The 27,123-nt window shown below is 35.1% G+C and overlaps 1 protein-coding gene across 1 annotated transcript; it reads right to left on the minus strand.

Annotated features, from left to right (window-relative positions):
- Positions 1–2,582: 2,582 nt before the first annotated feature.
- On the minus strand, positions 2,583–7,900 carry LOC134281457 (uncharacterized). The gene is made up of 5 exons (XM_062763921.1): positions 7,660–7,900; positions 6,577–6,643; positions 6,153–6,252; positions 5,613–5,739; positions 2,583–4,707 (listed from the first exon to the last, which is right to left on the minus strand). The coding sequence occupies exons 1-5, from the start codon at positions 7,834–7,836 to the stop codon at positions 3,724–3,726; spliced, it is 1,455 nt and encodes a 484-aa protein (XP_062619905.1). The 5' UTR covers positions 7,837–7,900; the 3' UTR covers positions 2,583–3,723.
- Positions 7,901–27,123: the final 19,223 nt, after the last annotated feature.

Consider the following 27,123-nt stretch of genomic DNA (forward strand, 5'->3'; position numbering starts at 1 on the left):
ACAGAAAATTTCTCAAATGACTGAGAAATTTTACAACTGGACATAAAATGTGCCATTTCCCTGTGGGTTTGTGTGTCTATAGCCTCTATTCACGCATCCGCCATTAAAATCGAAAACGAGGCTGAGCGTACATAACAACGGTGAAATAAACATGGCGAAAAGCAGTCCGCCACCAGCCTCTTTGAGTAGACCTTCGTGGTCCAGATCGTTGGTTTCCTTGCCGAATGTAACTGACCTTACTATACTAGAATGGTCAAAAGCCGTACATATTCCTGACAAATCGTTGAAGAAAGGCTACAGTAACTTTGCTGAGGGTTACGTACATGATGTTGAAGGTTAGTTGACGGCCCTTCCACCTCACTGGTGCAGACTTTTATCGCGATATTTGATAAATATCTGTATGAACCTTTATAAAAGCATAGTATTTTTAAGTGTAAATTGTAATTTTTTATCAAGTGAAATATAAATATAATACATTTTAGGAATAAAAGGACGTTTTTAAATCAATAGATAACAACGAATATAAGTGGGCGTGGCCCACATTGTTTTTGTTGGATTTTTATACAAATCTATCTAACACGGAGTTGCTATCAGTGTTAATTATCGTGCCTGCATGATGTTTTTCATATTTTTACAGTTTGTAATATTTAATTATATGTTTATATCATTTTTAAATAAATTAGTAATTAAAATTTTAATTCGTGTTGACATTTTGTCTTTATATAGGCCTATAATGTGTGCATAGTTACTGTTTATAGCTTCATTGTCTGTGTGACATTTCTGTTCTCATTACACAAGAAAAATTAAAATATGGGTCTGACAAAATGAGAATTTTAAACACCCAAGAAATTTGCAGAAATGATAGTAACTAACTATCTGAACATCTGTGACACATGTGTATATGCATCATAATGTATTTTACAACTAGGCCCTATAGCATAGAAATATCAACTTCAGTAATTGAAGTGTTAAGCTTACCTGCAAATGAAATATCATAAATGGCTATACTCTTCAGAGATCAAGGTATATTTAATCATTGAAACCCAAAATGTGTTCTACATGTACATGTATATTGTGTATCAGATGTTTATGAGAAAAGTTCCTATTAAATGTAGCATAAACTAGAGGTACTGTGAGCAATGAGCTCACAAAATGATAACCCCACTTCCATATGGTTATCAAGGCAAATTCCATGTTTTGCTGTGCCTAGGAAACCTGAAATATGTGTCGTATCAAAAATTAAAATAGCACAAAGGTGCAGAATGGCAATATGTAATAAAGATTCTGCAAGTTTCATAAAATCCCCCCCCCCCCCCCGTAGCATAAGAAGAGTTGCGGATAAGAGATGGGTAAACCATAGCATAACAGATAGGTGGACATACCTATTACAGTATACCCTTCCAATTTTCAAGAGGAGGTGTAAATACGCTTTGTTATACCACTTATTTTTTTATGGGGTAAAATATTTTATGATTCATCTGAGAAAAACACTAGTATTTGTTTGAGAGGATTTGATTTCAGGGTTAAATAGAAAATATATACTGTAAGGATTTGCATGAATTCAAGAGGCCTGTTTCCTTCACACCATGAAAACCATGGAAAATTAAACCCTCACAGCATACGAGTATGTCAAAAGCATGACAATTAATCCCATATGATGAAAAGCAAATTATATGTTCACTGGGTCTCCAATTTCCCAGCAAGTTACGCTCACTACAGTCATATTGTTGTCCCCTCATATCTAAAATACATATTAATAGGCCATCTTTAAAAAATTGTTTGTTTGTCCTCTCCCAACCAATTGGCTAACAAGGCAAACTCATAACTTTATTAAACCTTCATGAAATTTTTTTCTTATAGATCTTGAATTTTCTTACTCGGTTAACAAGAATAAAGAAATTTTCTTGAAAAAAGTTCTAACCTACCTACAACCTTTTTTTTCTGCTCTAAGTTGGGAGAAGCCAAAAAAACATAATTTTAAAGATGACCTTATCAAGTTAATTGAAAAAAAAAAAAAAACATTTTCTTATGTTTTCACAGATTTTTGTTACAGAGTTACTCTTCTGTTTGATTTCATTTTTGTTAAAAGCTTTTTTTCCTTTCACTAACATATTAACCTCCTTTCATTGATTTCTCCTTGTTTGCACTGAAGCTAGAAAAGCTTTTTTTTCTTATGTTGTTTTAGTGAGACCACTGACCTCAGGAGTGGGTTGTGATATAAGGGCAAAATGCTTCCCCTCTATGAAAAAGAATGATCCTCCTCACAGCATTTTTTTGACACTATCCAATGTTTCGGTTGAAAATTCAAATTGCACTTGCAAGGCAGGATCTTGAAATTGTAATCATATTCCTGGGTTGCTTTACCTTATATGTCATTACAAAAAACTGGATTTGAAAACTGTGCCCTCTGTCATTTCAAAGACCTCCATGCCTCAGACCTGGCACATACCACAAAGGGCACAAGGTATTAAACCAGCAGCAGTGGAGGACATACAAGTCCTTAAAATTTCTAATGCAAAAAGAAAGAGAACTGATGGTGTTAAATCTACATTTTATTGCCCATTACAGCAGCCAATTCCCTTTCAAAACATTGTTAACAATTTAACAAAACAATTAAAGTCTACAAATTCTCAATTTAAAACTCTCTTGCCACCTTTCATTGATGATATTGATACAGTTGAATCTAAAGTTGGACCTGTTCCAAAGGGATCAATTTTATCTTATCAGCAAAAAACATGTGAAAATCTATCAGATGCTATTATCAACAATGATGCTTTTCCTACCTATCCAGACTATGAATTTCCTACATTATTGCAAAATTTTGAAACTGTTCTAACAATGGGTGAAAAAAACATTTATGATGGACTAACCGTTTCCAAAAGTGAGTCGCTTGACATTGAAGGAAATACTACCGATCAATCAAAAAATCCATTTTGGAAAAATGTTCGAAAATCAAGATTAACATCATCATGTTTTAAAAGAATTTGTTCTAGAAAAAAGGACCATGAAACACTAGCTGATCGTCTCCTTTCAGGCAATAAAATCCAAACTGCTGCCATGAAGTATGGTTTAGAACATGAAAACGAGGCTGCGGAGTCCTATGCTTCCATACCTGGAAGCAATGTATTTGCAGCAGGATTTGCAATAAATCCTTCTTCATGCCATCTAGGCACATCACCAGACAGGAAGGTCATTGATTCAAATGCCATTCCCATGCATGGGCTTTAAGAAATTAAGTGTCCAAATTCTGACTCAATAACAAATCTAAACTACTTGACTTTGGTTAACAATACTTACAAACTTAAAACAACACACGATTATTATTTTCAAATCATGGGACAAATGGGTATAACAGGTGCACATTGGTGTGACTTATTTATTTGGTGCCGAGATGATTATCATCTCGAGAGAATTTACTTTATAGCAGAAAAATGGCAAGAGATGAAAGATAAACTTGACATGTTCTTTTTTACCTACTTTCTCCCAAAATGTGTAAAAAATTAAAAAAAGTGAGTACATGACTTTAAACTGGATGTGACAAAGTACTATTACAAGTTTACATAAAACATTCCTGTGTTGTTTTTGAATTCTGTTAACAAATCTGATTAATACTAAAGTGTTCAATCATAAACACAAAGAATGAATACAAGTATACTCACATTCTAAAGATTTACAGAACACAAACATTACTTACAAATTACAAAAGATAAACTTGATCAAGGATTAAAACAATTTCCCTTGAAAGTTTGTTAACAAACAACAAACACTCCATATCTGATTCACAGTACCGGCTATAGACAATGGTATGACTTGGTCAAATATATGATACTCTTTACATCTGCGAATGGCCCTTTCTACATGTATACGCAATCTAGCTATTTGTTGTGTTTGAGTAACCTCCTCTTTACTAAATTTTCCCTTGCTTCCCAAAAATGGTGGAATTACAAGCTTAGCATCAATAGGATCTAACAAGTCCTGTATCAAAAAACCTTTGTCTGTCATAACTTCATCACCGTTTTCAAGTAAATCTACAATACCACTACGCTGAGTAACATCTTTGTCTGAAATATTTCCTGTAAATAATTTACTGACGAAACACACAGCACCATTTGGTGTGATACCTATCAAACCCTTAAATGTAGTGTGAGACTTATAATTTGAATAAGTTTGCGAATTCAAAACTTTGGCACTAGGGGTTTGCACACGAACTTCCGTACAGTCTAATATAACCCTGGTATTAGGAAATGTACATTTAAAACAGGCAGGCAAAAAATTTCTTACAATATCTCGAGATGGCCAAATAGGTATACAACCTAAAATGCAATACAAATAATTACTCCATGTAATTATAATGCGACTGACTGTACTCTGAGACACAGAAAAACGTTGTGCCAAATCCTCTTCAAAAAAACCTTGTCGTATTCTACATAAAAACATAAAAAATTGGTCTACCAGAGACAGAGACTCAGATCTAAAAGGATTACAAACAATTTTGCGGTTTCTTTGAATTTGAGACCATCTAATCATATTCGAAGCTGTTGGTTCAACAACACTAAAAACTGTACAAAATAATTCATAGTTCTGAAAACCTGTGTAAAAAAATATCAAAATGGGATCTTTACAAAATCTTTTGGCTCCAAATTTCTCCACTTTTTCTTCTAGGTGCTTTACTCTTTCTTGTAGGTCTTCAATTTCATGTCTCATTGCCTGAAATATATTTAAGACTTTTACAATGCAGTGGCAAACACACACTTACATAAATTACTGATGGCTACAGAATGATTTTATTAATTAAAGAAATGAATTTAATTTTTGAAGATTCATGAGGACATGAATTACGACGCTTCACTCTTGTGCACAAAAAATCTCACCTATATGTGGAAAATAATATGCTTTCTTCACAATCAGATCATGCCTTATGTTTTGTTTTCTCATAGCATTATTCAGTACAGTTATTTTCAGTAAGATGCATACATATTATTATGACAGTAACTTGATCTGAAGGGTTGTATCACATCTCGTTCACAGGCTTCTTGTTTGATCTGATGATCTGCGTCTGTCAATGAGACGTAAAATTTATTATATTCCCCTTTAGAGATCAGTTACATTATATTTAATATGAAGGACTTTTTGATGAGCAAGAAAAATAACGTCATGTTTCTGTGTACTACATCATAAGTTTCAGAGAGTGGTGATATGGATTTAGAAAACCAGTGTGGTGATCAGGAAAGTCAGATCACAATGTCACGTGATTGCCTAAATTCAACATTAAAATTGGGGATACGCATTAGGTATATAATAAATGAATTGACACTGCAGTATAATACAAGAGGCCAAGGGACCGCAGCGCTCACCTGAGCACATCGGCTAGGAATGAGGACATATCAGATCAGAACTGAAAGTTTACTGGGGGGGCTTTCGACTCAGGTGAGCTAAAAATGCTTATCCACTGGCTGTGTGTAGATATCTCTTCCATCAAACCATTGACAGGAACTATTCTCTTTGGGCAAACCCTCGAGGAGTTCTGTCATGGGTTTGATGAGAGCTATCCACAAACAGCTATTGGATAAGTGTACACCATACTAGAGTCAAATTAAGTTATAACAGCATACCTCCATATCTTCTTCTGGTGATGGTTTCTCAGCGCAGTAGTCATGTTCTTTACTGGGGGGTTCTGTGTAAGAGGAACAAGTAGCAGAGGTAGCTGTAGATGCTTTTCTTGTTTTACTCACATCATCACTGTAAAGTTTAATGTTGACAATATAAATACTGTATAAAGTAAACATTTTATGAACAAGATATTCATACGATATACAAAATAATCTCATAGGCTAAAAATTTAATTATAAGTAGCAGTAATATAGCTCATAATAAGGATAATATATATTGTATTAATGCTTATAGTTTCATGCTGTACAGTACTTCAATGCATTGTGACGTCATGTTATTTGCATTTTATCATAGAAAAATTAAACATTGTGACATCACATTTAGTGGTGTGCATGGAAATTTACATTCCTAATATTTAACCAGTCAAAGCTTGTGTTACAAGCTACATAGAAAAAAATATATCATATTCACTTGTTTTTACATTAAAATTTTGTTCATTTCAATGCTATTCTCAATAACTGAACAACATTAACATATTATACCAATCAAGTGAGAGTTTTCTCTTTGGGGGTTTTCTTGGTGTCTCTTTCTTTGTCCAGGGAAATATACTGGGTACACATCCAGGGCGTAATTTTCTGAGTCCTACAATACAGTATTCAATTTAGTCTGATAATCAACCATATTTAAATGTCAAATTCTGTATAAGTGCAACAAAATGTTTAAATTAATATCCTATCCATGCTCAAGTTAAACATACAAGTTGTTCTTTTAATTTATCTGTACAAGTTGGCATGGTTTATTAAAAAAAACCCACTCATTATCAAATTACTAAAAAATAAATTAGTTTTAAAATGAGTTAATTCATAATACAAACAGTTGTGCTGTCAATTTTTCTATTCATGAAATATAATGATTGAAAAGACAATTCTGGGATACATGTAGCTTATTGAGCCTCAAATATCATACCAGTTAAAGATTTCACAATGTCGGTGGAATCAAAATGCCTGGAGCATACAAAAGTAGAGTCTGTAATCTGGAATAAAAAAAAAATCATTATTGGCAAAAAATATGTTAACAACTTAAAACACAACATTTGGGTGAGGGTACGAAAAGGTGAAAGGAATCGTCTAGTAAGAATTTTCAACCTTTCACACGACCCCTCTATGTTATCAGCAGGCAAAGTCCAAGTCTGAGTTCGAACTCGCTATACTGGAAATGTCTATCAAGGACCCACCTACCCCAACACATAAACATAATGTTGTTATTTTTTCTTAATAAATTCATGACAAAATATTTTTGTATATCTTATATATTTAGGATCTCCCATGATTTGTAGTTGGATATGATTTTTATCCAACGAGTTGTGTGATTTTTATCCCCGAGCCTTGGGAGATTCTTTTTATCCCATGTTTAATACTTCACAACCGATGTTTAACACTGTTTCATATAGGACTCTGCTGTATTTTACTTCCACACGCTGACGCAAAAACCATTGTGACGTCATTACTGTGGGATATGAAAACGATATCCCATGAACTATATTCACGGGATAAAGGTGTAAACATGGGATAAATACAAATGATATACAGGAAAGAACAATGAATTTAACTGAAAACTGCATACCAGAATATAACCCCCCCCCTTTGAAACATCAGGTTACTTTAGCTGTTCAGTGTTATAAAATCAAAGGCTCAAGCTTAATATTTTGTTAAATATCTTGTAAACAGACTGTATCTAGAGATTTTTGGAAGGTCTTTCATAACCTTTAAGACCTCATACAAACTATTGTGGCTGTTCAGGCCCCGAGTTAGTCTAGACCTGTAGACCGAGGGAGTCAGAGTTAGACTATAGAGGAATCTCGGATTAACTACAAGCGTAGTCTGTGTTAAATTTAAAATTATAAAGATAATATTTATTAAACAATATACACCTCTTAATCAATTTATGAGTTTTAATTTGTCTATAAATTAAAAAAGTCGCCACTCGGCCAGTTAAAAGGCCTACTCCCTAGCATTAGGCCTAGTACTCGTTGACCTTGAATAAACTTACTTGGAAGTCGGGCCCTTCGTCTCTCCTTATTTTGACAATCCACTTCTTACGAAGGGTTGCATCTTTCGGGAAGCGATGGAAAGACAGTGTAAAATCTTGTCTACTGTCTCCATTGCACAGCGGAACACAGCAATGGGACGCCGAACTCAACTTTCTCTCAACAGCCATGGACGCCATGCTGCTGCTGCGGTTGGTATGTACGCCGAGCCTCGTTTTGAAAACAGGAAGTTCGGTCGCGTGAATAGAGCCTATTCAGCTTAGAAAGATAGCTTTTCAAATTTGGGGTGGATGCTACACAAATACAAAATATTGGAATGGCCTAAATAAAACAACATAATGATATTTTAATTCAATTATTTGACGAGTCGACAACATCAATTTCCATGCGTTTGTGGCAATAGTTCTTAAATGAAGAAGAAAAGAACTAATCCATCAGTAATTCCCTTGGTCGCCATATTTGACGAACGAAAATTTTCAATATATGCCTACACCAAGTACTTACTTTAAGGTCAGACGACACGTTCCTCAAATATATCTTTTGTAATTCTTGGTATTATATCAAAAATTATTTGTATTTGTCATTTTCTTCTTATTTTTACACTGTTTTAAGAATGTTTTAAAATATAAGTACACCAAAAATTATGAAAAAGGCCATTCTTAACATTATCCATTAGGGTTAGATAAGAAATATGACCTTGTGGTATCTTGTTCAAATGCCTGGTAAGGTATCCTAATTTTTTGTGAGGAAACTTGTTTTAGTACCTATACTTCAATGACAAATTCTTAAAAAAAATTATATATAGATTATATAAATTTGAGGAACGTGTCGTCTGACCTTAAATCTCTTTGATCAGGCTCGAGCAGCAAGTTGGAATTAATAACAATCTTATCTCTAAGGATCTTTGAAGACTTTCTTGAAATCTTTCCAAAAACGATGTCAGATTGCTGTCTATTAAGGTATCTGATCCATATTAGCCTCAGATTCAATGGAAATGAATGCATAACAGATATGTATGGGCTGAATAATCAGTGTAGTTAGAACTAATTTTCATCTTTTAGTATAAGAATGTAAGAGTTGGACATGTCCTAATTTATGACCTTTTCCTGCCTCTGACGAGTTATTTCCCCTTGATTTTACTCAATAAAAATTAATTTTAAAAAAATCTGTCGGGTAAAAAAATTATTTCTAATTGTTTTTCTATTTCCAATGATCGAATACATCTTTCCACCAGAGCATTTTTTAATATTTGAAGTATTTATTTTTTTATCTTAAAAAACTTACTTTCTTCCATAGACTTCAATGCAATCGTCAATAATTAATTTCTGCTTAGGTAAAAAATTTTTGAAAAATTTCTCTTGGTAAACCCCTTTCTACTCTAAAATGCTGTAAAATAATATCAGGATATTTCACAAACAATTGATATTTAAGGTAACAAATTTTGATCCTAATATGGGTCGGATACCTTAAGTGTAACCTGCAAGTCTCTGTCTACTGCAGCTACAAACACTAGAAATGACAATGACGTCACATTCGGGCAAGGGTAAAACTAGACTTCCCAACGCACGACTATCTACAGCCTCGGAACGATATGCACATAGCGCGAGACGAACGTGAGAGTACATAAATGTTAAATATGATAAAAAAATATTGATCAATATAAATTGGAAAGATATTTTTTCTCAAAAAAGGGATTTAATATAAATATATATAATGCCCAAATGATTTTAAAGCCAGGGGTTTGTAATCATATATATAGCATGTTAATGAAGACAATAGTCAATTGTCACATTTGTTACTTCAGTATATAAACAGTGTCACCCCTTTGGTAAAATACATGTATTTTTTTAATATGGTCAAAAACAGTAAAGGGAAAGACACCCCCCGTCGTTTTTGTGTTAATCCTGTTATTTTAAAATCACACTTTAAATTGTATTTTATAAAATATCTTTGGTATAAATAATTTATTTCTTTCACATATTTCAATAACGTATTTAATTTAAAAAGTATATATATCTTTCCCAATTTATCTTTTTAAGTTATAGTTAACAGTACCGTCATTTAAACGCATTCACTAAAATTCACAATGTTTAATGGAAAAGATTGTTTTAATAAAAAAAACTCTCCACTAGGCCCTAAACATCCAATTGTCAAAGGTTATGAGAGAAAAACTGCATATTATGGCCATTTAATTTATGAAATTCACATTCATATCGCTTACAGATAATTATATATAAGGTATTTAAAATCATTTTTACATAATTATTATGTTATAAAGCTTGACACTAAAATGTGTCATTTCTTCATCTTTTTTTATAATTATTTTTTTTTTATTATTTTTCCGTAATCTTTTCATCTCCAAACATTCGGATGGCCTTAGCTGACTACATCTTATAAAATTCACAATTTTTCGGTACTTTCTGACAAGCGGATAAACCACGAGGTTGTTAAGCCTGGTTCCCTGTCCCTATTTTGCTTCGTACACTCCGCGTCACTGTAAGGATGAGCCAGTGGACCAGGCTTGAGGTTCTTTCACCGACCTCCGACGGAAAGACCCGAATGGTTTTCCCGCCGCACCTGAGCGTCAGATTAATTCCCGCGCTAAGATCAGTGAAAGGAATGATGGCCACACATATGATGAGAACAAAAGTCTACATTTTGACAGAAAAGATTAAGCGGAAAAACGATCGTGGGTCTTTTCTAATCACCATGGCCTTTGTAAACCTTGAGAAATCCGTCAAACAAATTATTTTTCCACAGCTGAAGCACTTTGAAAACAGCCTTGAAAAGGGAAAATATTACTTCTGCACTAATGTTGGAGCCATCGGCGACACTGTCCGCCTTACAGAATCCTCAAAGGTAAGAACATTCTACACTTTATTCCAAGATAGAAATGCCTATAATTCTACTTATCATTTATGCTACCAACACTTCAGGGCCCCAATATCTTGGTCTTTTATTTCTTGTGAAAGACAGAAAGAGGGATGAGAAGGGAAGATGTATTTATTACTCTTACAGTTTACATACACTAAAGTCGCCAATATTACAGGTTACGTCTGGATGTTTCATTGCAAAGTTCTTCAATCCTGCTTTTATCACAAGGGGGTACAGTTTAAGCTTTATTGTGCCCTAAAAATGTTGTTTTTAAAAAGTTCTGAAATTAGCATTAACAATAGTTGAGAAGATGAATATGATAAATCGTTAAAGAATATGAAATAAAGGAGAGGCTTTCTGGAAATATGACGTCATTTGGTACGTTTCTAAGTTTAATGCAGAAAAGCACGTTTCTTTCCTAATTTTCCTTTAAAAATTGTTTCCCACTGTCGCCCACTTTCATTTTTAGCTCACCTGAGCTGAAAGCTCGGGTGAGCTTTTCTGATCAACCGTTGTCCGTCTGTCTGTAAACTTTACACACTTTCAACTTCTTCTCTAGAACCACTGGGCCAATTTTAATCAAACTTGGTGCAAATCATCCTTGGGTGAAGGGAAATTTAAATGGTTTTAACCAAGGGCCAAGACCCCTTCCAACGGGAGATAATCAAGAAAATACAAAAATACGGTGGGGTCATTAAAAAATCTTCTCCTCAAGAACCACTGGGCCAGAAAAGCTGAAACTTATGTGGAAGCGTCCTTAGGTAGTGTAGATATTAAATTGTTAAAATTATGACCCCCGGGGGTAGGGCGGGGCTTTAATAGGGAATCCAAGTTTTACATAGAAATATATAGAACAAATCTTTAAAAATCTTCTTAGAAAACACTGGGCCAGGGAAGCTGAAACTGATATGGAAGCATCCTTGGGTAGTGTAGATATTAATTTGTTAAAATCATGAACCCCGGGGGTAGGGCAGAGCCACAATAGGGAATCCAAGTTTTACATAGAAATATATATAGAACAAAAAGATCTGCATCAGCTAAGTTACTCAGCTGAGCGATGTGGCCCATTGGCCTCTTGCTGGATATATAAAATGCTATAAACAGGTCCAGGAAAATCACTATATTGAGCTATATAGGTATATCTACCTATATAGCTTTATTTACCTATAAAATATTGCCATTAGCTATTTTGGAATAAGTTTCAGTTTTATGAAAAGCAGACAAAAAGTCGCACAATGAGTCAGTATTAGTTTTCAACATATACATCAAAATCTTTCTGAAAGAAAATTCCATTGAAAATTAATGTCTTGTGCAATTTTTAGGTCACCTGAGTAACTCGGGTGACCTATTGCCATATGTTTTCGTCCATCGTTGTGTGTTAACATTTGAACATTTTCAGCTTCTTCTCTGATACCACTGAACCATTTTCTACCAAATTTGGTATGCAGCATCTATGGATGAAGGGGGACAAATATTGTGACTTTCATGGTCCCTGGGGCCTGAAAGGTGGGGCCAAACCCACTAAAATTATTGCAATCTTAAGAAATCTTCTTTACTCCCTGACATCAAGCAGACAAACTGTTAGCATGAATGTAATAAGCAATGAGTCCTTTACCTAAATTGTGAAATTTATGGCCCCAGGGTCAGAGGTTCTAGTGCTAGGGCGGGACTATATATATTATATAGTGAAAATGCATTATTTCTTTGAAAATCTTCTTCTCTGCTTCTGGGTATTAGATAGTTATGATGAGCAAGAATGCCTCTTCCACATTTGTTGATTTTATGGCCCCAGAGTCAGGGGTTCTAGTGTTAGGACGTGGCTCTATAGATTATATAGTGAAAATGCATTCATTCTTTGAAAATCTTCCTCTCTGCTTCTTGTTTTTAAATAAACTAATTACATAGTTATGATTACTAAGAGTGCCTCTTCCATATTTGTAAATTTTATAGCGCCAGGATCAGGGGTTCTAGTGTTTCGCGGGGCTCTATAGATTTTGATAATGAAAATGCATTTATTCTTTGAAAATCTTCTCAGCTTCTGGGTTTTAAATAAACTAACTAGGTACATAGTAATAATGAGCAAGAGTGCCTCTTCCAGATTTGTGAATTTAATGGCCCCTGGGTCAGGGATTTTAGTGTTAGGGCGGCGCTATATAGATTATATAGTGAAAATGCATTTAATCTTTTAAAATCTTCCTCTCTGTTTCTGAGTATTTAATAAACTAAAATAATTTTGCATAAAGTTATGATGAGCAAGAGTGCCTTTTCCAAAATTGTAAATTTATAGCCCTAGGGTCAGGAGTTCCAGTGTTAGGGCGCGGCTCTATAGATTATATAGTGAAAATGCATTTTTTCTTTAAAAATCTTCTTCTCTGCTTCTGGGTTTGAATTAAACTAACTGAATACATAGTTATGATGAACTAGAGTGCCTCATCCAGATTTGTTAATTTTATAGCCCCAGGGTTAAGGGTTCTAGTGTTAGGGCGGGGCTCTATAGATTATATATAATGAAAATGCATTTATTATTTGAAAATCTTCTTGTCTGCTTCTTGGTTTTAAATAAACTAACTAAGTACATAGTTATGATAAAAAAGAGTGTCTCTTCCAGATTTGTGAATTTTATGGCACCAGGTTCAGGGGTTCTAGTGTTGGGGTGGGGCTCTATAGATTATATATAATGAAAATGCATTTATTCTTTGAAAATCTTCTTCTCTGTTTCTGAGTATTAAATAAAATAATTGAGCACATGGTTATGATGAGCAAGAGTGCCTTTTCCAAAATTGTAAATTTTATAGTCCCAGGGTCAGGGGGTGTTAGGGCGCGGCTCTATAGATTATATAGTGAAAATGCATTTATTCTTTGAAAATCTTCTTCTCTGCTTCTGGGTTTTAAATAAATTAGCTAAGTACATGATTATAATGAGAAAGAGTGCCTCTTCCAGATTTGTGAATTTTTATGGCCCCGGTGTCAGGGGTTCTGGTGTTAGGGTGAGGCTCTATAAATTATATAGTGAAAATGCATTTATTCTTTGAAAATCCTTTCTTTGCTTCTGGGTTTTAAATAAATTAGCTAAGAACATAGTTAAAATGAGAAAGAGTGTTTCTTCAAGATTTGTGAATTTTATGGCCCCAGGGTCAGGGGTTCTGGTGAGGCTCTATAGATTATATAGTCGAAATGCATTTATTCTCTGAAAATCTTTTTCTCTGCTTCTGAGTATTAAATAAACTAAATAAGTACACTGTAATGAATAAAGGCGGGCTCTATTGATTATATAGTGAAAATGCATTTATTCTTTGAAAATCTTCTCTGCTTCTGAGTATTAAATAAACTAATTAAGCACATTGTTATGATAAGCAAAAGTTCCTTTTCAAAAATTGTGACTTTTATTGCCCAAAAATCAGGGGTTCAGGTGTTAAGGCTCTTTTGATTATTCAGTAAAAAAAACATTAATTCTTAGAAAATATTTTCCTTTGCTTTTGGGTTTATGCTAATGATCCAAGTATATATATATTAATGATGAAGAAAGGTGCATCTAGCAAAATGATTATTTTCTATGCCCCTCCCCCCTCCTGGGTCAAGGGTTGGTGGGTGGGGGTTACATGGTCTGAAAACAAATTAATGCTTTGAAATGCCCAAATTTTGCATATACACTAAAGTTAATGCAAGCTATATATTATATAAAAATGAAGAGTTTCACTATTGTAGTTTTCACACAATAAAACTATAGTCACCCCCTTTAAATACTTCTAGATAACTACCCTAAACTTCTTTATTTGTGTCACTACAAGACATTTTATTATGACCCCAACAAACAAAGTTTGGGGGGTATATAGGAATCACCTTGTCCGTCTGTCTGTGCAATGGTGTCCGGTCCAAATTTTTCTTAGAGGGACATTACAATCTACTACTCCACACTAAGATTGCTCATGACCCAAGGGTATGTCATGACCTTGACCCAAGGTCATTTGGGCAAGTTCAAGGTCACTGGAAGAAAAATTTCATAATTCGTGTCTGGTACATATCTTTCTTATGGAAAAACTTGGTAAATTCTCATTTCACTCAAAGATTGTCCATGAAACCCTATTTTGTGTCATGACCTTGACCCAAGATCATTTGGGGAAGTCCAAGGTCACTGGAAGAAAAATTTCATAATTTGTGTTTGATACTTATCTATTATTGAAAATATTACTTCTAAAATATCCAGCGGGGGGTATTTTGTCCAGTTTGGACAGTTCTTGTTGTATCATAATTGATTTAGACAAGTAGATCGAAATATCTGAGTACCTTAACAAAGCACCTGCTCTACTAAATATTGCTGAAATCTGAACAAAATTGACATGTTTTAAGGTTTTTGAAACATCTCCATTCGAAATGAACCAACCTGTCATTGACACATACCTCAACCCACCACAAGAAACAGTCGAGGAAATTCTCCAATCACCACAAAAAAAGAATGGTTTCAGTCGGAGGTATTTAACGAAAAGTAAGCATAAATTTATTTCTTTCTTTTAGATAAGGCTCAAGTGAACTTTTTTGATCACATTTGTCCGTTGTCTGTCCGTCTGTATACTTTTTAGCTCACCTGAGCCGAAGGCTCAAGTGAGCTATTCTGCTCACATTTTGTCTGGCGTCCTTCTGTCTGTAAACTTTTAACATTTTAGACTTCTTCTCAAGAACCGCAGGGCCAATTTCAACCAAACTTGCCACAAAGCATCCTTGGGTAAAAAGGATTCAAGTTTGTTCAAAGGAAGGGCCACACCCTTTTCCAAGGGGAGATAATTATGAATTAGAGAAAAATTAATGGCATTTTTAAAAAATCTTCTTCTCAAAAACCACTGAGCCAGGAAAGATGAAACTCACATGGAATCATCCTCAGGTAGTGTAAATTCAAGTTTGTTCAAATCATGACCCCCGGGGCTAGGGTGGGGCCAAAATGGCCGACTCAAGTTTTACATAGGAATATATTGGAAAGATCTTTAAAAATCTTCTTTTCAAGAACCACTGGGCCAGGAAAGATGAAACTTATGTGGAATAGTGTAAATTCAAGTTTGTTCAAATCATGGGCCTGGGCTAGGTCGGGGCCAAAATGGCCGACCCAAGTTTTACATAGGAATATATAGGAAAAATGAAACTCATGTGGAATCATCCTCAGGTAGTGTAGATTCAAGTTTGTACAAACCATGACACCCGGGGCTAGGGTTGGGCAAAAATTGCCGACCAAAGTTTATATAGGGATTCATAGGGAAACCTTTAAAATCATCTTTACAAGTACTTCAAACCTATGATTGGTGATATTAATATGGAATCATCTTCAGGTAGTGTAGATTCAAGTTTGTTCAAATCATGAACCCCTGGGGGTTAAAATTCAATCCCCCCCCCCAGTAAACTTTCATTTCTGATCTGATATGTGCTTTTTCCTAGCCAATGTGCTCAGGTGAGCACTGTGGTCCCTGGGCCTCTTGTCACATTTACTTCTCCTCAAGAACCACTGGGGCAATTTTGACCAAACTTTGTATAAAGCATCCTTGGGTGAAGGGGAATTTAAATTGTTAAAATGAAGGGACATATCCCCTCGCAAGGGGAGAAAATCAAGGAAAGACAAAAATAGGGTTGCACCCCCTGACAAGCGTAAGCGGTGACATGATTACTGCGGTGTCGGTAAGCATTAAAAAATGATCACTGCGCGTTCTTCCGGTTATACGGTAAGAATTACTGCTGCAGAAAAACAAGGATGGAGGTATGTTCTTCGGTTAACAATCTGTGATATTTTTCATTCGACGAAACATTCAATGCTCAATCAAAGCCTATCCAATAACGATATGTTTCAACACTTTATTGCAAGCAACAGATCCAAAATCTTGAGACCCGTTTTCACAAACATTCGACGAAACTTTCGACGAAGGCACGGAAAACGTGTCCAAATTTACACTGAGATCATTTCAAATCTTCATTTACATTACTAGAAGGCACTGTAACGTCATAAAATTTCTATCTTCATAATAATTGAACATACATGTGCAATTTTAAACTTAATTTCTGTCAGGAAAATTTGAAATATCATTTTTCTTAATCTTTGAGCATCAAATGATTACTGCGAAGTCAAAGTAAGCACACATCTGATTACTGCATACCCGCTTATTTAAGATTACTGCGCTGATTGAAAAAAAGGTATAATGGTATAATCGTTTAACAAATCTAAATTAAATGTTCCTCTTTTTATTCCTTAGACAAAAGATGAAGAGGAAAACGAAATTGACGCTTCAAATATCAAGAAATCGGAAAAGGCCCAGTGCTTGTATTTTTAAAACATGTTTTTCGAAATCACCCAAAACAAAAAGGGTATGCCTGTCCCCGGCTATACGGCGGTTTACTCCAGCGAAAAGAAATATCTGGTCTCCAAACTTGCTTCTTTCACCGATTGTTTTTTCGACCAAAACATCATTTAAAAAAGGAAAGGTCATACTGAAGAATTTAAATAGTTCTCCACACAGCAAAGCAAGAAAAAAATTATTTAATTCATCCGTTACTAATTCCTACACCGCAGACTTGTCAAATTTAGAATTGCAACAAGTCCAAGAAATATTAGACAAAGCAGGACTGTCAGCATTTTTACAAAAATTTACATCAAGTATTTTAAATGGTACACTTAATACAAAAAGCATAGTGCTACACCTTTTCCATGATGTTTTAAATTTTGTAAACTTGGATGAGTCACGAGAGATGCGCTACTCAGATGTTTGCAAATCGTTTTGGTGGACAGGACAACTCTTGTTTGGTAGGCGCTTTTTGCGTTTCATGGGTGGGCCGAAGCATGCGGGACAGGATTCGAAAACAGAATTTGATCCAGCGATGGCAAAATTTAATTTTGTGGTACCTAGTAGAAATTGTTTGGATGAATTCACTCCACAAGATGTTATGATTGAGAACGAAATGAAACCCGGAATCAATAAAGGTATCGTGAAATTAATAGCTGGCAGGAAAGGTAATGTGTCTCATATTATCACGTTTGATGGCAAAAAGATTGTTCCAAATTCTGGGTTTATTGATATTTTAGATTTTGAAGATGAACCAAAAATCTCCACTGTGCTATCCAAGAAATCAAAAGACTTAAACATGATTGATACTGTTAAAACTCATGTTGAAAATTTGGAATTGGTTTCACAGAGTGCTTGTCCATTGATCGGTGAATGTTTTTCTGAACTTCAACTGGATATGAAAAGTTTGATAGAAGTTTTAGGAACTACGGTGAAAGAACTTAGGTATGTTAAAGTGAAAAATTCGGTGTCACTTCAGAAGATTAAGGAAAAAGTAGGCGAAAAATGGAAAGAGTCAAAAGAAGCTTTTGTGATAGACAGAATTCAAACAAGATTATATCAAGTCAATGACTTAATTCAGTCAGCTTTGTTAACTGTGTCAAATTTAGGGAGAAACCTTTCTATTATCAATGGAACAGAATTCAACTGGAAGGATGAAAATGAAGTGCAGTTGATAAAATGTTCTAATTATGCGCCACTTTTAAGTCGTGTTTTAGCTCTGGAACACCTTGGTTTGTCTCATGATGACGAATTGCCACCCCAGTTTGTACAGCAGAGAACTGATGCATGGTACAATTTGAGAAAGGAAGTTAAAGTTACTGGTAGTAGCATTTTTCAGGCAATTGGGTTAGACTCGTTAAAACTGCAAAAGCTTTATTTTGATGTTCATGTTTCAAATTGTGAACCTTTACCGTTTACGCAATTGCAACAGTCAGCCATTACACATGGAGCACAGTCTGAAAAACACGGAATTGCGACTATTCTGTCCTTAGTTATGCCCATGTACTTTCCAGACTCGGTATTTTTCGAAGAGGGTGCATATTTCATATTACGAAATGGAAGAAAAGTAATTGAGGTTTCGCCCGATGGATCTCTACGAAATAATGAAGGGATAATGTGTTGTGTAGAAATTAAGTGTCCTTTTGGTATGCAAAAGTACACACCAACAGTGCACTATCGTTTGCCACTCAGATACTCTTGTCAGATAATGGCTGAGATGGAAGCATTAAATACAGACAAGACATTGTATGTCTCATGGACAGAGGAAAGCTCAACGGTATTTTTAGTACACCATGACCGTAAGTTATTTCAGAGGGTTATCCAGGAGGTAGAATCCATTTACTATTGTAATGCACCAAAAAGACCTACATCAATCCCAAAACACATCAAGGAATTAAAATCTGACCTTGAAAAGTTTTGCGACAACGCAGTATTTATTGGTGAATTTCGATCTCTTAAAGGGAAATTAGAAGATCCAACTTCACAGTTAGTTAGACAGTCACCTCATTACTTTATTGAAAAGACACAGGGTTCTTTCAATTCGATTTTATCGATAGCAAGCATGCTTGAAGAACTAGACAGAACGAAAAGAATCACAGAGAGTGTATACAATCTTGTAATGCCTAAAGCATCGGAGGTTCTTGCATTCACGATGTCTGACACTGATCGATTATGGAATTCTGAGATTGCTCATGGCATGCCGATTGGGTATGTATTAAGAGGCTGGAGTTTATCTGTTGATGTCATGCGGAAAGTAGCCGATCATTTTCACCAAGTCTGTCACGATGAAGGACTTCATATTCCTTGCGAAACATTCGATGGACAATGGGCACAACTGATGACAACTTCCTCCGAAGGAATTCCACTAACACTTTTACAACTGCAGAAAAATGTGTGGAAAAAGACCTGCGATTTAAAAAAAACTGAACTCATACAACAGTTAGAAAATGTTGGAACCTTAAAAAATGTACAGAAGATATTTCAAGAACGAAATGGAAAAGGTACAGTGTCATTTGTGGTTGGTTTTGAGAACAATTTACTTAGACCCTTAAAAACATCATCAAAAGGCTGGAAGAACATTCGTGATAAAAAGAATCAAAACTCAGCCACCGAAGACGATGACAATGAACTACTCTGCAGTGCATTGAATACTTTAGAGTCGGAAGTTGCACAAGAGGCTTCATCTTTTCTTCCAGACGACCCAAATGATGTTACAGAGATTCAAGATACAGATACTCAAAAGGATGAAGCTGAAGACTTGCATGTTGGAGACACTGGAATAAGCACAGACCGTGAGAGAAACGTTGCTACCGAAAGTCTTACTGATGAAGAAATCACAATTGTACGTGATATTTTGTTGCAAGGTAAACGCAAGACAAAGTGGGAATCAAAAATCGCTGCTGAAATCAGATTTTGTTTTTCCTCAGCAAAAACTTTGAATGAATTTACTGATAAAGAATTGCGAGACATTTTGACATTCCTTAATGTAAAACTAAGAAGAAAGAATTTACAGATTTCGTTGAATCTGCCTAAATTTGAAAAGGTAAACAAGATGTCAAATTTATTTGGAGATTCCTCAAATGTTCAAAATCCAAGAAAAAATAAAAAGAAAACTCCACAGACAATCTTATCTTTAAGAACAATATGTCTCAGAGCTCTACGAAAACCTACATATCCAAAGCTTGCACTTGCTATTGCACACGCAGAATGTCATTGGAATGAAAACGTTCAATCTTGGATAAAAGAGAGGCCAATTGCAGAAAATATTAAAATAGAATGCCTAAATGAGTCATTCACGCCATTTTATTCCCCAGAATTTCATCCAGTAAGAAATCAGTTGGAAATTAAGGGGGTTGACGGAACACACATTCGAACTTGTCTGAGGGGGAAAATTTGCAGATCTGGACTTGCAAACATTAAGATAGAAGCTTGGATTAAGGTAGCGAAGGCACGGAAAACACCATTAAAGCTTGCATCGTTACTGGTATTACCTAATGGAAAAGTAATTGAACAGCAGAATGAAGCGTTTGCAAGGACAATGTTTTGTGAAAAAGTTGAAGAAGAAATGACGAAAAACGGGGATTATGAAGAGGCAAATTTTTGTCATCTTATAAGAGAGTGGGGAGAAGCAGAAGATATTGCAGGTATCTCGGCAACAGAAAGGGTGAAAAGAGTGTTAAACCTGAGAAAATGGCTTTTGAATGATGTTGATTTCGGATGTTTTCCCCCACCTGGTATGTATATTAAGGGAATACCGAAAGTTACATTTGAATCCTTGTTGTGCAACCTGGAGGGACATTTATACATGTATGAGCTTGTAAAAGAACAGACCTATTGTTGGAGAGCGTACAGTAGCCTTATTGGAGAAAGTTTCTTCTCTGAAATGACAGAACTGGATCCATCAGGAAAAGGCGTTTTCACTGCAGCCGGTGTTGGACAACATATGAAAAGAATAACCCAAATACACTCTATGAGGCTCAATCCAAATAGGTACTAGTTGTTTTATTACATTTTAATATAGCAAATACATAATATCATATCGTTATCTAATTTGGCTTTTGTAGTGACATTAATGCATAGTTACATATTTATTTTTGTTTTAGAACGTTCCATATGCAGACTACTGAATCACACGTTTACCCACGAACACCTGCTCTCTTATGTGACAGACCTTTAGGAAAAGGAAAGCAGAGGGAACCACCGATTTACATCGACAAAATTACGCCATTGTGGGTACATCGTGAAATGAATAATACAGTTTTTGTGCACACCTGATACATTTTTTAAAATTTTACATGTAATTTATTTAACATTAGATCTAATATTAAATATAATATTGCGCAATAAATTGTTTTTAAATCACATTAATTCTTTTTCAGAGATCACTTCTTTGATACACCGGGAAGAAAATCTAATCGGAAAAAACCACTTGGTGTAATATCTGACTTGGAATCAGCACCAAAAGGAGTACAACCAATTAGGGTAGATGCCCATTACAAGACAGATGAGTCAAAAATGTTGCCAAGTTTACGCCTTGGAATTGATGTAACGGATGTAACATAAACATTCCGCTCTAATACATGTAGTTATTTTACAGTGCTATTGTTCATTCAATAAATTTGATTAAATATTAGCAACGTTCTGTTTTTTAAAACCATTTTATTTCAAGTTTAAATGAAATGATAAAGTGATACTGACACAAAACGGTAATTTTCAACAATGAAACAAAACTACAAAAGTAAATACAAGAGAAAAAAATGACACATAATTATAGACTTCTTGTCAGATTATTTTAAAGAAAAATATGAATTCAGATTACCGTAGTTTTTTTTTCAAAGTTACAATTAAAGTGAAAAATCTGAGTTATTCACACTTGGATACATGTGGCAAGTAGTCCTTCTTATACCGGTAACATTTTCCACATTTTGGGCACTGAAAAGTCTTTGGCTGGTGTACAATAATGTGTTGCGTCAATCCCTTTTTAGTTGCAAATGCCTTCAAACACCTATCACAAGAAAATTCTAAATTTCTAGGGATATTACAGCTTTTCGAATGACGAGTAAGATTTGATTTATAGCAGAACCTTTTCCCACACCTGCTGCATCCATGTTTTTTGACCTCAGAGTGGGACGCGACATGACCAGTATAATGCGTTTTATTCACAAAATACTTGTTACACTCTTCACATCTATACTTTCCTGTACCGTTGTGGCGATCAGTGTGATCTTTCAAAGCAAACCTAGTGGTGAATTGATCACCACAGTGTTGGCACACATAGGATTTGGTTCCATGCACTCGAAGATGTCTTTGTAGATCGCTTTTGATCTTGAATGTTCTCATGCATGTGTCGCATAGAAAACGACCCATTGATCGATGCTGTCTTCTTTGGTGATTATATACACCTTTTTTCGTTTTGAACTCCTTCCCACACTCTTCACACAAAAAATCCATTTTCTGAAGAAAACAAAAACGAAAACAAAACTAGAGAAGAGAATATTGTCAGACAATACATTTCAATTTATTTCTAGGGATGCAGTAATCTTAGATGCAGTAATCGGATGTGTGCTTACTTTGACTTCGCAGTAATCATTTGATGCTCAAAGATTAAGAAAAATGATATTTCAAATTTTCCTGACAGAAATTAAGTTTAAAATTGCACATGTATGTTCAATTATTATGAAGATAGAAATTTTATGACGTTACAGTGCCTTCTAGTAATGTAAATGAAGATTTGAAATGATCTCAGTGTAAATTTGGACACGTTTTCCGTGCCTTCGTCGATAGTTTCGTCGAATGTTTGGGAAAACGGGTCTCAAGATTTTGGATCTGTTGCTTGCAATAAAGTGTTGAAACATATCGTTATTGGATAGGCTTTGATTGAGCATTGAATGTTTCGTCGAATGAAAAATATCACAGATTGTTAACCGAAGAACATACCTCCATCCTTGTTTTTCTGCAGCAGTAATTCTTACCGTATAACCGGAAGAACGCGCAGTGATCATTTTTTAATGCTTACCGACACCGCAGTAATCATGTCACCGCTTACGCTTGTCAGGGGGTGGGTTGGGTCATTAAAAAATCATCTTCTCAAGAAACACTGGGCCAGAAAAGCTGAAACTTATGTGGAAGCATCCTGGTATATTATAGATTCTAAATTATTCACATCATGACCCCCATGGGCGGGGCCACAATGGGGAATCAGTTTTATATAGAAATATATAGGAAAAATCTTTGAAAATCTTCTTCTCTAGAACCACTGGGCTAGAAAAGCTGAAACTTATGTGGAAGCATCCTGGTATAGTTTACATTCCTAATTGTTCACATCATGACCCCCGGGGGAAGGGCAGGGCCACAATTGGGTATCAAAATTTTACATGGAAATATATTGGAAAAATCTTTAAACATCTTCTCAGAACTGCTGGGCCATGAAAGCTGAAACTTATGTGGAAGCATCCTGGTATAATGTTGATTCTAAATTGTTCAAATAATGACCCCCAGGGGAAGGGCGGGGCCACAATGGGGAATCTAAGTTTTATATTGAAATATAAAGGAAAAATCTTTGAAAATCTTCTTCTCAAGAACCACTGGGCCAGAAAAAGTGAAACTTATGTGGAAGCATTCTGGGGTAGTGTAAATTCTAAATTGTAGGAATCATGACCCCTGGGGGAAGGGCGGGGCCATTGTAGGGAATCAAAGTTTTACGTAGAAATATATAAGAAAAATCTTTGAAAATCTTCTTCTCAGGAACCACTGGGCAAAAAAAGCTCAAACATATGTGCCCATGGAAGGATCATTGGGTAGTATTAATTTCAAAATGTCTAAATTATGATCAGTGGGGTAGGGTGGGGATGCATTATGTATAACAAGAGGGAAATCCGGTAAAGAACAGAATGGTCAAAGCTTCTCAGGTGAGCGATGTGGCCCATGGGCCTCTTGTTATAGATACTTGTGAACATTCTTTTTAGAAAACATGATCATAATGATTATAATGTACAGTAATAATGTACAAAGATCACGTACATTTTATATTTTTACAATTAAATTGTATAACATATTTCTAATATACAAAGTATTTGTTCCAGTCATCACATATCATAGAATCGCCCAATAGTAAGAGGAAGGAGATAACAATAGAGTCGATGGAAGGTACTTCCCGAGTAGTTTGTTAATTGTGGGGAGACCATGCCGACAAGTGTCTGCCGCAGAATGATGAAGTCGTGACTGTCTGCAACGTAGAAGTTACAACATTTAAAGATATAATTTCACTAAATTCAACCCTGCTTACTTCCATAAAGGTATGAACTGAAATTCTTGTTCTCTTAACATTTACATTTTTAGGTCACCTGAGTAAAGTTACATCACCTGAGTAAACTCAGGTGACCTATTTCTATCCATTTTCATCCGTCAGCGTACAGTAATGTTTGAACATTTTGAGCTTCTTTTCTGAAACCAGTAAACAAATTTCAACCAAATTTGGCATAAAGCATGCATGTATAACAAAAATTTTTAATTTCATGATCCCTGTCGCCTGCAGGATGGAACCAAAACCACTCAAATTAGTGCAATCTTGAACAAGATGTGTTTGGAAAACACTATTCACCCATCTTCAACAAAATTAAAAAAAAAAAACACTTTTATCATATGGGCCAATATCAAGATCACAGATGTTGATGTCATTCAAAAGAACTTGATACATTGATATGATTCACTGTATTGTTTATCTTTTAGTCCATGGGGCTATTATTTTAAAAAAAATGTCCACATGTAGACGTGGAGCAATTGGTTGTTTATAGTGTGACCCATATTATAGGGTCCATGTTCTTGACATGTTAAAAAAGTGCTGATATATTTGATAATTGCAGACTCTACAATGTGGTTAAATGTATGTGACCGAATAGTTCACGTACATGATTTACACTATTTTGTATAGTAGAAATTCACTCCAAAGGAGGCTTTTAAAAGAATGTCTCATGAACCTGATTTTGTAAGCATGGTCAGGATGTGTAGGAAAGTAGAGAGACTTAAAGTAATTGCAGTGTAACTGTATTTAAGATATGATTACTTATTGTAGAAATGATAACTGGTGAATATGGTGAAACAGGGGGTGAGCAGTCTGTTATGAATGAGGGAGAGCTAAGATGCATATTAAAATGCAGTAATGTCAATCCTGAGTTGTCCACAGAGAGAAACAGTGTTGTTTCACAGACAACTTATGAACAACTTTGTGAGGACTCCAGCAATGGTAATGTATTTGATACATTGATATGATTCACTGTATTGTTTATCTGTTATTCCATGAGGCCATTTTTTCAGAAAAAAAATGTCCACATGTAGATGTAGAGCAATTGGTTGTTTATAATGTGACCCATATTATAGGGTCCATGTTCTTGACATGTTAAAAAAATGCTGGTATATTTGATAATTGCAGACCCTATAGTGTGGTTTAATGTATGTGACCCAATAGTTCAGGTACATGATTTACACTTTTTTTATTGGAAAACTTCACTCCAAAGGATGCTTTTAAAAGAATGTCTCATGAACGTGATTTTGTAAGCATGGTCAGGATGTGTAGGAAAGTAGAGAGACTTAAGTAATTGCAGTGTAACTGTATTTAAGATATGATTACTTATTGTAGAAATGATAACTGGTGAATATGGTGAAAAAGGGGGTGAGCAGTCTGTTATGAATGAGGGAGAGCTAAGATGCATATTAAAATGCAGTAGTGTCAATCCCGAAGTGTCCACAGACAAAAACAGTGTTGTTTCACAGACAACTAATAAACAACTTTGTGAGGACTCTAGCAATGGTAATGTATTTGATACATTGATATGATTCACTGTATTGTTTATCTTTTAGTCCATGAGGCTATTATTTTCAAAAACAAAATGTCCACATGTAGACGAGGAGCAATTGGTTGTTTATAGTGTGACCCATATTATAGGGTCCATGTTCTTGACATGTTGAAAAAGTATTGGTATATTTGATAACTGCAGGCCCTATAATGTAGTTTAATGTATGTGACCCAATAATTCAGGTACATGATTTAGACTTTTTAGTTCTTCTGAGCCAAGGCTCAAAGCGCCAATGCTTTGGCCATTTCTGCAGTGTGCAGTGTGTGTAAACTTTTTAGAAAATGAGCCATAACTGAATAACCCCTTGGCCAATCATTGTTAAATTTGTCACAGGGTATTCCTGGCCCAAGGGGTACCATTTATACTTAAGCAAGGGTTAGGACCCTTAAACAAAGAGATATAATCTGGGGAAAAAAACCAAAATACTGGTTGCTAAAAAATCTTTTCCTTCAGAACCACCAGGCAGATTTTCACCAAACTTACATTTTTTTTTCTACTAGTCCATTAGGTCATTTTTTCAGAAAAAGAAATGTCCACATATAGATGTATGTAGACTAGAGCAATTGGATTTGTCTAAAGGGTGACCCATATTATAGGGTCCATGTTCTTGACATGTTAAAAAAGTATTGGTATAGTTGATAAATGTAGGCCCTATAATGTGGTTTAATGTATGTGACCCAATAGTTCACGTACATGATTTAGACTATTTTTTATAAGAAAACTTCACTCCAAAGGAGGCTTTTAAAAGAATGCCTCATGAACCTGATTCTATATGCATGGTCAGGGTGTGTAGGAAAGTAGAGAGACTTTAAGTAATTGCAGTGTAACTGTATCTAAGATATGATTACTTATTGTAGAAATGATAATTGGTGAATATGGTGAAAAAGGGGGTGAGCAGTCTGTTATGAATGAGGGAAAGCTAAGATGCATATTAAAATGCAGTAGTGTCAATCCTGAGTTGTCCACAGAGAGAAACAGTGTTGCTTCACAGACAACTAATGAACAACTTTGTGAGGACTCCAGCAATGGTAATGTATTTGATACATTGATATGTTTAACTGTATTCTTTGTTTATTAGTCAATGAGGCCATTATTTTCAGAAAAAAATGTCCACATGTAGATGTAGAGCAATTGGTTGTCTATAGTGTGACCCATATTATAGGGTCTATGTTCTTGACATGTTAAAAAAGTGCTGATATATTTGATTATTGCAGACCCTATTATGTGGTTTAATGTAAGTGACCCAAGTTCAGGTACATGTTTAAGATTTTTTAGCTCTTCTGAGCCACAGGCTCAAAGAGCTTATACTATGGCCATTTCTGCAGTGTGCGTAAACTTTTTAGAAAATCAGCCTTAACTCAAGAACCCCTTGGCCAATCATTGTTAAAATGTCACAGTGTATTCTTGGCCTAAGGGCTACCATTAA

Source organism: Saccostrea cucullata, unplaced genomic scaffold (genome assembly GCF_032062105.1).
Source record: "Saccostrea cucullata isolate Sc308-1 unplaced genomic scaffold, CSIRO_AGI_Scuc_v1 ctg1479, whole genome shotgun sequence".
In the NCBI taxonomy this organism is placed as follows: Eukaryota; Metazoa; Mollusca; class Bivalvia; order Ostreida; family Ostreidae; genus Saccostrea; species Saccostrea cuccullata.